We start from the raw sequence: 13,980 nt of genomic DNA, 5'->3' as shown, positions 1-13,980 counted from the left end.
ATTTTTTACCAAGTTTTTAATTACATTAAATGTGTACTTTTCATAAATTAAGACCTAAAATTTTCCTCGGTCTTGACCAGCGAGCGTAATTTCATCCTCAGTTGAGAAACCGTCTGTAAATCACTGCGTCTCAATTAGCGTAAGGAATAAACGGGCGCTAATTAATATTAATAACCCCATAAAGCTAATAACTCGTGTCGTAAAAATACTATCGCCCTATTAATCTCGTAATAGAAAGATTGGTAATTGCTATCAACGTAACCACCGTTGAATGAATAATAATTGCATTCAAAATAAATCGCGATTGTACAATCGGCCAAACAGTTACGCGACGCGGCGGGCGGATACTAACCCCGTATGCGTTTTCACGCCGTTAATGCCCATTCGCGGCGTTTGATCGGAGGATTCTGCGATTTTACAGAGAGACGCGTATATATTGCTTTTGGCTTACTGCGAATTCTTTTCCGCCGCGATGTAACACGGTAACGAGGTTGAGCGACCATAGGGGAGGGAAGGGTATTCCTCGTCGATGGAGAGGATATAGCGACGCGAAGCGATGCGCAGCATGGTGGAAGTCAGGATTGGTTCCTACACATGCAATTGCACGCGGATGAATAGGGTCTTTGTGTCTTGCGAACGACAGCCGGCGCGATATACAATAACGGTGCCCGAAGATTTCTCACGTAACGCAGGACCACAGGTTGCTGCGGCTGATCCTGCGTAAATGCCGCGCGCAAACTTACGCTGAAATCTAAGGAGATAAGTGAGACTTTATCGGGATTTATATTATTCAGCGCGCGATATAAAAGAGCTTTTGTTTGGTTAAAGGAAATACGGTTTGATTAAGAATGCGACTAATAATGAAAATTTATTGGGGCTTCACACAGGATGTTAGGAAAATCAGGCTTCTCCTGAAAGAATGTTAATAAGTATGGGAAATTAATTGGATTGCTTACGCTTTCGCGTAATACAGGCTTTCAGAAATAAAATTAACTGCCTTTGAAAAATAATGATATCTCCCGCATATCTGATGGAGTAATGTTTCTGGATAAGAGGAAAATTATAAAGTACAGTAATTGGACTTGTGTTTGAGCGCAGTCTGAGGGAGAATTGAGATTCAATCAGGTTTTATTTTTTTCAGTGAATGCAGTTAGGTACTTGTAACGACATGTTTTTCTACACAAGAACTGAACAATTAGTAATGAACCTTTTTAAAAACATTTACCACGGCAAAAATCAAGTGACTCGATACGCTCACGACGCATTAATCGCATTTTAATTGTGACGTGACCAAGACTGTTTCTGCGTGGTCATTCCTTAAGACCCAATAAATCTGCGCGAAACGCATCAACGGCGGACGTTGATGGATGACAACCACTGATTGGTATCCGTGGGCATGGAAACGGAAAGCGGAGAAAAATACCGGGCAGAAGAGAAAAAAAAGGCAACGGGAGCGAGAGAATGCATCGGTACGCGCCGGTGCGGTGTGATGTAACGCCGTTATGAATATGTACAAAATAACAAATGGCGACGGTACAAAAGGAACGGTGACGGTGTTGTACCGCTCCGCGCGACGCGGTATTCCGCTCGTCACGGTGTCACCGTTGTTCGCGGCACGTGAGCCCACTACGGAATTGCGTTTGATTTCAACCACTTTTCGTCTCTTCTCGCGCGGCGACCTCGTGCCGGCGCGGCGCGGCGCGGCGCGAACGCGCGGAGCGGACGCGCGGAGCGGACGCGAAGCGCGCGAAGCGTATAATAACGATATCGCGATAATCGCGCTTCCGATTAAGATTTCACCGGACAAAGCTAGCACGCGCGGCTTTGTGTTGTCGCGAACGGCCGACAAAACGACGACGAGAGGCGATTGCGCGCAACATTGTATACGCGACCCATCGCGCCGGCCGTCGTCCGAGGTCCCATTATCACGCTAGAAAAATAGCAAGACTTCTCGCGTGTTGGCGCGATAAGTAAACCGGTAGAGACAAGTCCAGGTAGGAACGAGCTCGCTTGGCTTGCCTTTTTTCATTATGTTTCGTTGAAAGATATTAACTAGTAACTTGCTACTTAATTAATGTGCCTTTGAGCACATCGCGCGCGAGCGTGGCATGAGGGATGATAGGAGATCAAGATCGTCCTTCGGATTATGAGGATGTAATCCGGCCATGCAAGAAGTTGGAAGAGCTTAGCTGAAATCTGAACGCGGGACTCCATGAAACACGCGAATCACGCCGCTTGATAACATCTATAATTCCTTTTATATCATCGTCGGGATTCCGACGCGAACTTTCCCGCTACGTTCGCGGTCATACATAGAAAAGAAACAACCGTGAACGAAACAAAAGCGAGGAGGACCGCTGCGCCGCACCGTTCGTTGGGGAATTTCGTTGTTAAGGTGGCACTGCGCATCACCGATGCCAGGCAGGAAGTGGGAACCGCCGAAGCAGCGAGGGGCCCCGGCGGCGCGTGGACGAGAGGAGCGCGAGGGCGGAGGGGGCCGACGTTGCATTGTAGGAGTGAGCGGGCGAGCGAAATGAAAAAAAAAAAAGGCATTATAGCATTATGCGAACGAACGGAGCCCTAGTGACGCATTTACACGGCTGTTATTATTCTCCCTGACCTCCTACTCCCCTGTATCCTCCTCGCCCAGCCGATAGCTGGAAATGTAAACGCTTATGATATCCGCCGTGTGCCCGACTGGGCGACCGACCGTCCTCCTCCTCGAAATATACGCGACATATGTTATCCAGCTGCGTTCAAGTGTGATTTCGGACATATTAGCGAGACGTGACGGAACGCGTTTATATATATATAACAATTAAGAGAAGTTACATACATATTTTACAAATATCAAAAATAAAAAAGTAATTACTCTATTTCATATCGTTCAGTATCAATTTTTACTATTTTTAGCCGGGCCAAACAGACACGTGGGACCAAGGTTGGATCGAAATTTTCTCTTTTGATATGATACACGTGAGAGTTATCTCTTTCTCATTTCGCTCCATCTTTTCCGAGCAAACAAGTGCGCTGCTAATTCGGCGCTATCAGATGTACGCTCGTTGATCTACTTAGTTAGATCGCATAAAGGGCATGAACGAGGGTGACCTCACCGTGCACTCTTCACCGTGCCCCCGCGTGATTGCCGCTCGCTGAAAATCCTCAGGCGAAGTGCACCGGCGGTCGAGCACCGATGACGGATTAGTTTGTTACGGCTTTCGGCCGCAGGTAGGCCGTACCGATACGCGTGATTATTTATTGTGCGGACAGATTGGATCATTCAGAACGTGCCGACGGGGGTCTCACTGTATCAAGGGGGATCGACCCGCCGCCAGGAATAACTCGAACCAACGTGTGCGACACAACGCTGCAATATAACTTTCAATTTCGCGTGGATCCCAACGTGAGAGCGCACGATCTAATTCGATTGCTTTTCATGCTAATTTCATCGGTTTCCAGTGCGACAAAAATTTCTAGGATAGTGCCGCTAACAAAAATGTCATCTATCCACATAACAAATTGAACGTTACAGTTATCGGAGTATTTATAAAAAGTGTTTACAGTTGATAATTATTATTGTATCTAGCAAATTACGAGGGTTATATTCCAAATGTTGATTGTGAACTATTTACTGAGTTCATATTGTATCCATTAGTCGTTCCGTCATCACCATCGCTGTAATTGCATTTAATTGTCCAGTCTCCGTTTCGATCAGATGAAGAATGAGTTACGATGAGGTCAGCAATGGAGAACATATATCACGCACAATATAATTGCCCGTTGGGTGGTATATGTTGACACAATTTGCCAAATTACATTTTAACGTGTTATAATAGAATTAGCAAAACGTTTGCAGATTGATCTATTCGATTTTATTAGGAGTAAGAATACTGTGCATACATGTGTCACGGGATTTCTGCAAAATGTATTGATGTACGGTGACACGGCAGACGCACGATTCCTCGAATTTATCGCTATGGATGCGCATTACCGAGTCCAAAACGACCAGAACTATATTTCACGTAAATGCTAATCGTACTACACATATGACGAGTAATTTAATATGTAGCACTTGCCGCCACGTGTCATCTAAATCAATATTGACAGAGCAAACTCTATATCGATTCGAAACACCGAACAATCGCCAATACTATGCAAGAAACAATAAAAAGACAGATATACAACTGAAACATTTTTTTGGATAAAATTTTATTTGCTTCATGTATTTTTCGAATACATTATTGTTAGCTTTATTGACGAATGTCCGAAACATTTATTAGCTACGATCTGAAACCTGACATCACATCCGCAGTATTTCCATCAGCCTTCCAAAAAGAAAGGAGCTCAACTTCTAACGACTCATCCTTCCGCAGTCCCCCCCTCGTATTAGGCGTAGGGACTTGAAATCATCGAGCTGCATCGCGATCCAAGGATGCAGCCCCGACGCGGATCGAATCGCGGTGGGAGCGTTTCCATTTATACAGAGATAATATTACTCCTAGATGCTACTCATACATATTAAACAGCATCGCCTTCGATTCGCGCTGCACTTTTTCGTCTAAAATCTTACCTGTCCCCTCGATCGCAGAGCTCAGTCCCCCCCCCCCTTCGTTCCCTGCCCGCTGGCATCCTCTTCCGTCCTCCCGGCGACGATCCGTCGCTCATTGAGTATGCATCAGCGATATCGACAGCGTCGGACTGTTACCGAGTTCCTCGCCCGCGGCGACGTCGGAAGCCCGTCGCTGGCCTGGCCGCGGCAACATCATCGGTCCGGCAGCAACGGCGTCCTCGCTTCCTCTTTTTGCCCTCACGAAGGCGAGACGAGACGAGACGAGACGAGACGAGGCGAGGCAAGGCGACCACCGGCTGCTCCGGCGCAATTTTTGCTCGCTCGCTCGCTCGCTCGCTCGCGCGCGGCCGCCCGACGGCCATTCGACGCGCAGAGAAACCACGTAACACGCGCGTCTAAGTCCAACCGAGAGATAACGACAGCTTGCCACCGTGCCTGCCGGTGCCCGTCGGCATCAGGGTTGCATTTGTATCCCTCGGCTCGCTCGTTCGGTATTCTTCCTTTAACTCTCGCGCGACGCGAAGCCCGCGCGAAGATTCCGCTCGACGCCTCATACCTGCGTCGCTTGTTGTAACGCTGCTGGAGTATAAAACGATTTTGATTGCTAGCCTCGCGGCCAGTCGACGCGGCTCTATGATTCACTCGTGGAGTGTAATTTGATTTATTTCTCCAGTTATTCTTAACACCCGGTGTGGTTTCTTCATATGTGGCCTGCATGGAATTTCGAAATTTTTCATGAAACAAAGTTTATAAATTAAGTAAAAATTAATTTACAATTCATTAATAAATTATTTATGAGAATGTTTAAACTAACATATTAATATATATGGTAATACACCAAAATATTTTAAACATGTGTGACGAAGAAATCTTTAATATTAATTAATTAATACTAAAAATTTAGTTTCTCTAGAAATGTATTTAGAATAAAATCTTGTCAATATACATATATGATCTTAGGTTTCTCATAGAGAACATTTTTCTCTTTCAAGCGGTACGCAAATTGTGGGAAAGGTTTAATGGAAAGAATGTTAGTAACGGAGTAATGAGTAGTACAGGGAGTAATAAATCACTGACGACCGAGCTTGTCGTCGTATCCACCGCAAGGGAACAATCATTATTATCTCGAACCACATTTCGCACCATAAAACTTAACATTTTCACACGCGTTTCAAAACTTTCTCTATCAACTGAATTGGAATAATCGTGTAAGACAGCTATGAATCATATATTGATATATAGCAGCAAATACATATTATATAAAAATTAAATATCTGTTTGAAAAAAAGATTAAAATATAGAGATTTTTTACAATATTCTCGAAATACATTTATCGAATAATTAATGAAAGAAACGAATACATATATCCTATCTTTATCGCAAATAAAATATCGTTATCCACGGTCTCCAAATAAGGAGCCAGGCAAGAACCATTCGTACGAGTGTCTAACGTGCCCTGACGACACCTGGAAAAAAGATATTAATTAAAGCTTTGCGCCGAGCGCGCCGACACGCGTAAATATATCCCGCATGCCGTTCCCGCGAGAGAGAAGCCGCTGACGGCTCGAAAAAACGCAAACCCAGCTAACATTATCCTCGCGAACGAAGGCACATCCCTTACCGTCGATGCGCGTCGTACCCTGTCAACGTCGGCTGTAAATATCAATAAACAAACCGCCGCGCCGCGCCCGGCGAGCGCGATCCGCTCTTTCCGGCTGGCCAGGCCGACCGGCCAGTTGAGCGAAATAAAGCACGTCGGAACCGGGTTTTAGCGCTGCTGGCCTTTGTCGGGCGCCATCTCTACTCGGCGCAACCGGGTTTTTCAGCGAGCAATTAGAAAGAGATTTATTTGCGCCGGCACGCTGGGCGCACGCTTGCCGACCAGGGGCTGCTGACGTTGGCCGCATATTTTTCGCGATAAATAACGCGTATGCGTAGGGTGTTTCGGGATATCTTCCGATAACAGGTGCTTGGAAGAATCTGAAACCGATTTTTCTTTAAATATTGACAAATATCAGACGCAATATGGTCCGCATTAATCATCTTCAGGTAGTTCTTTTATTATCAAGATATGCTTGAGTATTTTATTCGAGAGAATATTAGTACCCCAAATTAATCAAAGAATCTGTCATTGAAATTAAGTAGAAAAGGATTATATATATATGAGACACTCTGTATATCCTGTAGTATATATGCATGCGTCTCTGTCTTTAATGAAGAGGCCACGGCGGAGTGTGACGATGCGTGTTTCGCAAAACAGGAACTATATTTTATTTCTATTTTCTATTTCTATTTCTATAAATTGCCATTCTGCATTTTAGGAAAAGATGCGCGAAAAGTAAGATTTCTACGTCATAGGCTGCATTCCGATATTCACTGTCAGCAACTTTCAGTACTGAAAATCTATAGTATACGTGACGTAAAATATAGATTTGCAGTACTGACAGTGAATATCGGAATGCAGCCACAGTTAACTTACATATTATTTTTGCCATTAATTATTTGTTTCAAATTTCTTTTATCTTTTGTTTAGAATACTTGCAATCCATACGTCTTTCCATATTTCACAGTCTTTTATTTGCCTGATATATAATTTCATTGTGCAATAAGTTATCGAAATGTTCTAATTAAGTTCTTCGCTTTTTTTTTTATCTCATTTGACACTCTTGTCTAATAACCATAAAGCGATTGTTTAATCGAGACTCACATCATTCACCACGTCAATCGTGTGATTCCTTTTATACTGCGCAATAGTCTATGAAACAGCATGCACATACGTTCATGTCATCAACTTTTTTACACCTTGAACGTCAATCAAAAGTTAGACGGTTACTTTAGTTAACTAATACTACGTTTACGCGAGCGTTACTTCTGTAGTAACTTATGATAATTCCTTCGCGTAAACGGGATTTTCTAGTAACTTACTCCGATAATTTACTCCGCGTAAACGAATGGATTATCGTAAGTTACTACGGAAGTAACGCTCGCGTAAACGTAGTATAAGTCGGTTCAACTAGCCGAGAGGAGATACTATAGAAGATAGAGAGTCAGGCGGTTGAAATGTATCGCGAAATAGTAGCAACATTATATAGAAACGAGTTCGTTCAAAGTAAAGAACAGGTTCACCCAATTGCCGTGTTTACGTACTGTTTCATTAGTTTATTACGTTTTATCAAGAACATTTATTTTATCAACGATACGGTCACTGCATTCTAAAGATTGATTAAATAAATGTTGTGCTAGTCAAGTAGATGATTAAAAAAATAGAAACTTTTAATTGTTTTTTTTTTGCTTATGCAGATTTCCGCGATAAAGAATTTTTTCATTGTTCGTTTGATAATTAATAGATAGCCATATATGTATATGTACATACATAGCGGTGTATAATTTATTTCATAATTTACATTTCTACCGCATGCGAATGCATTGTTCGACGGGACTAAGATTACCATGAAAGGAGAGTAATCTTTAATTGTGAAAAAATATTCTTCTCTGCCTGGTGAATAGAGGCGCGTATTCACTGTATTATTCATCTCGCAGCGTTTGATCGACGCGCGACGTGGCGGTGGAATATCGAGTTTGATACCGGGTAAGCCCGGATGGTTTACAGCGGATATATTATAGGCTCGTTAAAAAGTCATTAGGCGTGGTGTACTGTTAATAAAAAACGCGTGTATCTGATTTCATCCGAGTCATTCGGCGTAGCCGAATATTTCTAAAACGTATGATGGAATAACGGAATCATGAACAGAGAATACGCGTGCGAAAAGTAACAATCGACCTTGTATAAGATATGATATGAGAAATTTTATTTTTGAGAGATCGAATGATCTATTGACGCGAATAATATGCGAAAAGAAACCAGAATAATTGAATAAAATCAGATGCAGAATTATTTTTATTAAATAAAACAGATTTTTTCTCACAATAGAATAAAAGAAGAGGCGTCGCGCAGGGGAGAACGAAGTAAAAAGAAATTTTTTCGACGATAGGATTTCTTTCGCGGACTAATTCGCGACGACACGTCTAAACATATGGCTTCGGCTCGGGCTGTCGTACACATCTCGCGTAAGTCGCGTATTCCTGTACACGTACACGCGCTTAGCTCCGCGCGGCGCGCGGGGTTACGTAAGATTGCCAGCACGTCACGTGCATGCGGTGCATGTGTGCGGATGCTGAGACAAAAAAAATACCGCATGTGCAATCCTAGCGGTCGCGCGTGCGCACCGGTATACGCGCCGCAGGACGACGAAGCTGCTTTGCCGCTGCGGTTCTATGCATCGCAGCGAGGAGGCAAAAGAAACGATGATTACGAAACGGCGAGTGTGTTCTTTTTCTTTTCTTTTTCCTTCATCTTCGCCGCGGCGTTCTAACCCGGCAGTACGGAGCGATGATGCGAAGCATCGGATTAGATGCTCGGGCAATGCTTTTGCGCATCGCGGTTGCGAAATTATATTTTCCAATCGCGTGTCGATAATCAGGCGATGCATCTCAACGAGATCGCTCGCGGTTCTATTTTTCTCATCATTTTATGGATTAACGGTTCAAGGAAACATTGTAAGAATAGATACATTAATGACAAATATCATTAATACTTATTAGCTTTCATGATATCAACGATGAGACTGTATATTTAACATAACTGGTGTCGATGTTTATAAATATTACAATTTGTTGCGACTACGTTATGAGTGAGATGATTTATTTTACTAAGTATGTTGTGATTTATACGAGATTTATACCTTGTATGAATATTCAAATCTTCTAATCCCGACTCAAGAAATATTAGTTATCATTATATAAATGCACAAACGACGACGTTTTAAAAAAAAATAATGTGACAAGTTATACTCGCGGAAACGTAAATATGATGTAAATGTTAATGTTAATAATCATTTAATAAATATTTAGTATGATATATAATAAACATATATATTACTGTTCTGTCGCAATACCTTCTTATCCTCGCAAAGTTCTTCTTTTTATCTTATCTTTCTCGCTTATCGAACATCTTCAGAAAGTTGTACAGAAGGTATAATACCTTCACTATTATGATAAAATGAAGGACAACGGCTTATTTGTATTTGTTATCGGTGGAATTTCGAAATGTCAAGTCTGACAAAACACTTTTGTCAGACAAAAGCATAGGATGTGCAAAAATATTTCTTACTCTTTGAACTCACGTTCATGAAAATCTATCTCTAACGACTGTGTCACGATTTTTCTTGCAGGTGAAAATCTGGTTCCAAAACAGAAGGAGTAAGTACAAGAAGATGATGAAGGCGGCGCAGAGCGGAGGTGGCGGTGGTGGCCAACACGGCAGTCTTCTCGCGGGTGGAACCGCTCTACCTGGAGGACCATCCCCTCAACCCGGTCAACCCGGAAGTCTCATGCAAGGAGGTAAGTCGCGATTGCGTATATAAAATATACACTTATCTGAATTAAACGAAAAAATATTCACAAAAGAAGAATCTTTCCATCGCGTATTTAATTGGTATCTTATTATAGAAACGTGCACGTTCGAACGATTTACCGTCGATCGATTGAATCGTTCACACGATCGACCGATCTATTTTCGTGAATACGATCACTCGCGCATTTTTAATTGGCTGAACGTCCACCAGCGTTAATTGAATGTCACTGACGTGAACGTGCGCGATGATTGCGCGCTTGACGGGGGACTGCTCCCATCACTTTACCGCATCGTCGCCGCAATTTCTCCGCGCAAATGCCGCTTCGCTCCGTAATTACAATACTAATAATCCAACGCAATTTTCGCGGTCTGCACTTTTTATCGCGCCTTTGCCGCTGCCCGTATCGCCGACAACGACGAAACCGCTTGCCTTACCGCTGCTCTCTTTCCCCGGCTAACGGTAATCTAGAATCTGCCTAGTGAGTGATTTATTCGGAAATGCGCCACGAAAGACACAGCCAGTGTAATTAACCCCATCTTGAGAGATTTCTCTTGCTAGGAATGCCACTCTTTCATGACAAAATTTAGTTCGTATACACTTCCCAATGCACATTATTTAATGTCTCAGGTAGTGATTTCGATATACGATATGAATTTTATCTTTATATGTGATTAACTTTGATATAGTTTAATTTTTACAGTATATTTGTATTAAACGCGATTAAAACGTTAACAAATTAAACTAATTTTTACGCTAATCCTTTTCGGATTAGATGTTGCAAAAATTAACAAGCATAAGTGAATATAAATATGTGTATTCTTCATAATGTACCTCATTACTTACACTAATGAATACAAAACTGTAACGGTCCCGTGCTTAAGAATAGCATCAAGGTAACACAAAGTTTCGGAAAAGATAAAAATCGGAACGCTCCTAAATGGCGGAATATCACGGAAACGTGACGTACAGTCAGGGATGAACTATATACAACCTCCCCTTCTCCGAGCAGAGACCCCCAACTCGACTTAGAGCTTGCGAAATCGAACGCGCGGCCACCCTCTGGAAACTCTTTCTCGTCTCGTAGCAGCCACCAGATGCATTAGCGCACAATACAACGTTTCCCTCGCGCGATTAATACAATTTGCGACGCCGGTCCCATTCAGGCGCATGCAGCTGCATGTGCAGGAACGCCGAACGCGACATAGCTGAATACGACGACAGCGGCTACAGCGGTAGCGGCCGCGAGATTTCGGAGCGGTTCTGAAACGGTTCCCGGTTCACGTTTGTGTTTCAGGGGGCGGAAGTTCCGTGTCGGGCAGCCCGACGACGGGTTATCTCGGCGGCATGGGCGGTGGGGGTGGCGGTCACACCCCCGGGAGCTCGAGCCCCGGAAGCGAGATGTCGCCTCAGCACAACGAGAGCCCGCCGGCACCCTCCTGGCCGGGTGAGATGAAGCACCATCCGCATCCGCACGCGCCGCCCCACTCCCATCATCACCCGCACACGGCCGGGCATCATCCACCGCCACCGCCACCGCCGCCACATCACGCGGGTTACATGCCGCAGTACTCCTGGTACCAGGCGGACCCCAACCCCGGACTACTCACGTAAGTCACTGTCTTCTCCGAATCGGATCGACATCGATGGGGGCTTTGATACGTTGCCTACGGCAGGTAGAGGTTATTGCGAAATTGATGCATCTAGTTCTTAATTCTTATACGGTACCATTGTATGTTGAAAATGAGAAATGCGTTAAATTTGCAATCTGAGATTGAAACTGAGAGCGACACAGCTCAGAATAGAGGAATGTTCACTCACAAAGTTCAAAATGATTATCTAAATTATATGTAATATCTATGTTTCGATCTTATCTTTATAATGATGCTATTTAGAAAATAAAAATAGTGTCTGAGATGAATCGTGTTCTAAGATATGGAACATCTATCGCGTTTCACGTACAACGAGGAAACAGCATTCTTTAAATGTCCACATTTGATAATAGCTTTGTCATTCTAGCTGCTATAACTCATATCGGCGATTTCTGCGCGAGCAATAATTGAATGGTACTTCGATACTCAATCATAGACATTTTCAATTTGAAATTAAAGTGCGACGCGTCAATCAGCGCGCCTCAACGCAAACTGGTACTGCCAGTCACGTGTCCCCTTGGGACACGTTGGACGTTTCTCCTATTCACTGAGTACCAGCATGACACGACAAATTTTTACCTCACTCGCCTTGCCGTAATATCCATCGCGCTGTGATTCCGGAAGCTTCAAAGTTACCGCATATCTCTTTTAATAATATAATAACCGCGAGGACCGGCGCGATTATACGTGCCACACAGACCGAGCGTGAAAAATACGTATGCGCAGCACAGATAAATGTGCAAATTTTGTGAAAAATTCAACATACTTTGGTATGTGTTTAACTTGAAATAAATTAATTAAACATTGGCAGAGAGTTAAATTTTTTGTACGATACCGGTTTGATGAAGAAATAGCCCGATATTGAAAAGTAGAGCGCTCAATCTTTTGAAATTTCGCAAAATCTCTCTCGTCACGTGTCACAACATTTTCTAATTGAACGATCATTTGTGCCTTTTTGCAGGGTATGGCCAGCGGTTTAACGAAGATGTCCCTTGAACTGAGTTCAGGTGAGCGACCCCTTCGTGGTACCGCAAACGTATCCCAGCGGTTCCGCCCCAAAGTGTGAATATGTGTAGCGCCTCTCGCGAGGAAAATTGAATGTTAATATTGTTTCTAATCGTATAATGAAACCCGCATGCCGGTATCCGTGCGGGCCGTCCGTCGAAGTGAGAGAGCAAGTACGAACAGTGCGACGTCGTGTGTGTGATACACGCCCCTTAGCAAAATATTAATAATAATACTAATGAAATGAGAGAAATGCAACCACGAATGCCAGTCGGCGACGATATAGACGCTTCAAAAGCTCAAAGCTGACGGAGAGGACCGACGCCCAAGGTTTCCAGCCAACATGGACTGTCGACAGCGTCGCGGAGAATCGGAAGTCATGAACGATCCGTGCATCGAGTGACTCTTGACTGATTAGTGACGTGGTTTTCGGTGAGCGCCGTTTCGTTGTGCTGCTAGACGTTTCCTCCTCGAGCTGGAATCGACGTTAGTTGGAGGAAGACAGGAGCGACATCGTCGTACGGTGAAGTAAAAAAAGTACGTTGTAAAAAAAAAGGGTGATGATGATGTAACAGCGATTTATGACCTAAATTCGCCGAAAATCCGACCCGTGACCGTTCGTGATGCGAATTCTCTAAGGACGACGTCGTTTCATTGATGATCTTGAAGTTCGATTTACGAGTTGGAGGGTACTTGTAACGCTTCGCGTATGATTGAGTGATTGTCACGATTGTAACGCTTTTCGTGTTTGACAAGTAATCGTTGTCGCAAAAAAATAAGAGTCGCGAGGAATCTTTTTTCCCGAGGAAATAAAACGTTCTCCGGCTTTTCTATATGTCTGTTCGTGTCGACCGTCGTGATTGCGTGCATCGGATCTAATTTGATTACTACGGTTAATTATAAGCAGAGATTGCCTCCAAGTAATTGTTTTCATTGTGAAAATGTTGTTGTCCGCCGTTTGTCAAGCGTGGAATTGCATGCCGAATTTAATCGCTACGGTTAATCAAATAAACAAGTTACGTGATGCAATAATTTCCTACACTGTGGGAAAATTTTTGTAGTTTTGTTAAAGAAGGTCCTTGTTAAAATTTTTGTGTAAAATAATCAACACATACATGTGTAGATTTAACATATGCCTGCTATTGTTAACAAATTTAAAATGTAAAATTATTAAAATAATTTAAAAAATATCTTAAAATAACACAATTTAAACGTATTTATTAAATGTATTAAAATTTACAGAAAAAGAGTGTTGATTTACTCAATAACAGAAGTGGGAATAAAAATTTACAGAAAAAGAGTGTTGGTTTTATCTTACAATCTTAACTTCAACATAAAAGTT

General features: G+C 42.9%; 1 protein-coding gene across 1 annotated transcript in view; it reads left to right on the top strand.

The window, feature by feature from the left end:
• Nucleotides 1–13,762, top strand: part of LOC112455573 (homeotic protein distal-less-like) — a 69,469-nt gene extending 55,707 nt beyond the window's left edge. Inside the window, exons 2-4 of the mRNA XM_025017587.1 lie at nucleotides 9,802–9,970; nucleotides 11,279–11,591; nucleotides 12,595–13,762. Coding sequence (XP_024873355.1) covers nucleotides 9,802–9,970; nucleotides 11,279–11,591; nucleotides 12,595–12,613 — 501 coding nt within the window. The 3' untranslated portion in view covers nucleotides 12,614–13,762. The remainder of the gene's footprint in view (nucleotides 1–9,801; nucleotides 9,971–11,278; nucleotides 11,592–12,594) is intronic.
• Nucleotides 13,763–13,980: the final 218 nt, after the last annotated feature.

The sequence above is a fragment of the Temnothorax curvispinosus genome, unplaced genomic scaffold, assembly GCF_003070985.1.
Source record: "Temnothorax curvispinosus isolate PA1 unplaced genomic scaffold, ASM307098v1 QBEX01006215.1, whole genome shotgun sequence".
Classification (NCBI taxonomy): domain Eukaryota; kingdom Metazoa; phylum Arthropoda; class Insecta; order Hymenoptera; family Formicidae; genus Temnothorax; species Temnothorax curvispinosus.
The sequence above is the reverse complement of the archived record's forward strand: the minus strand, read 5'-3'. Positions and strand labels throughout refer to the sequence as shown.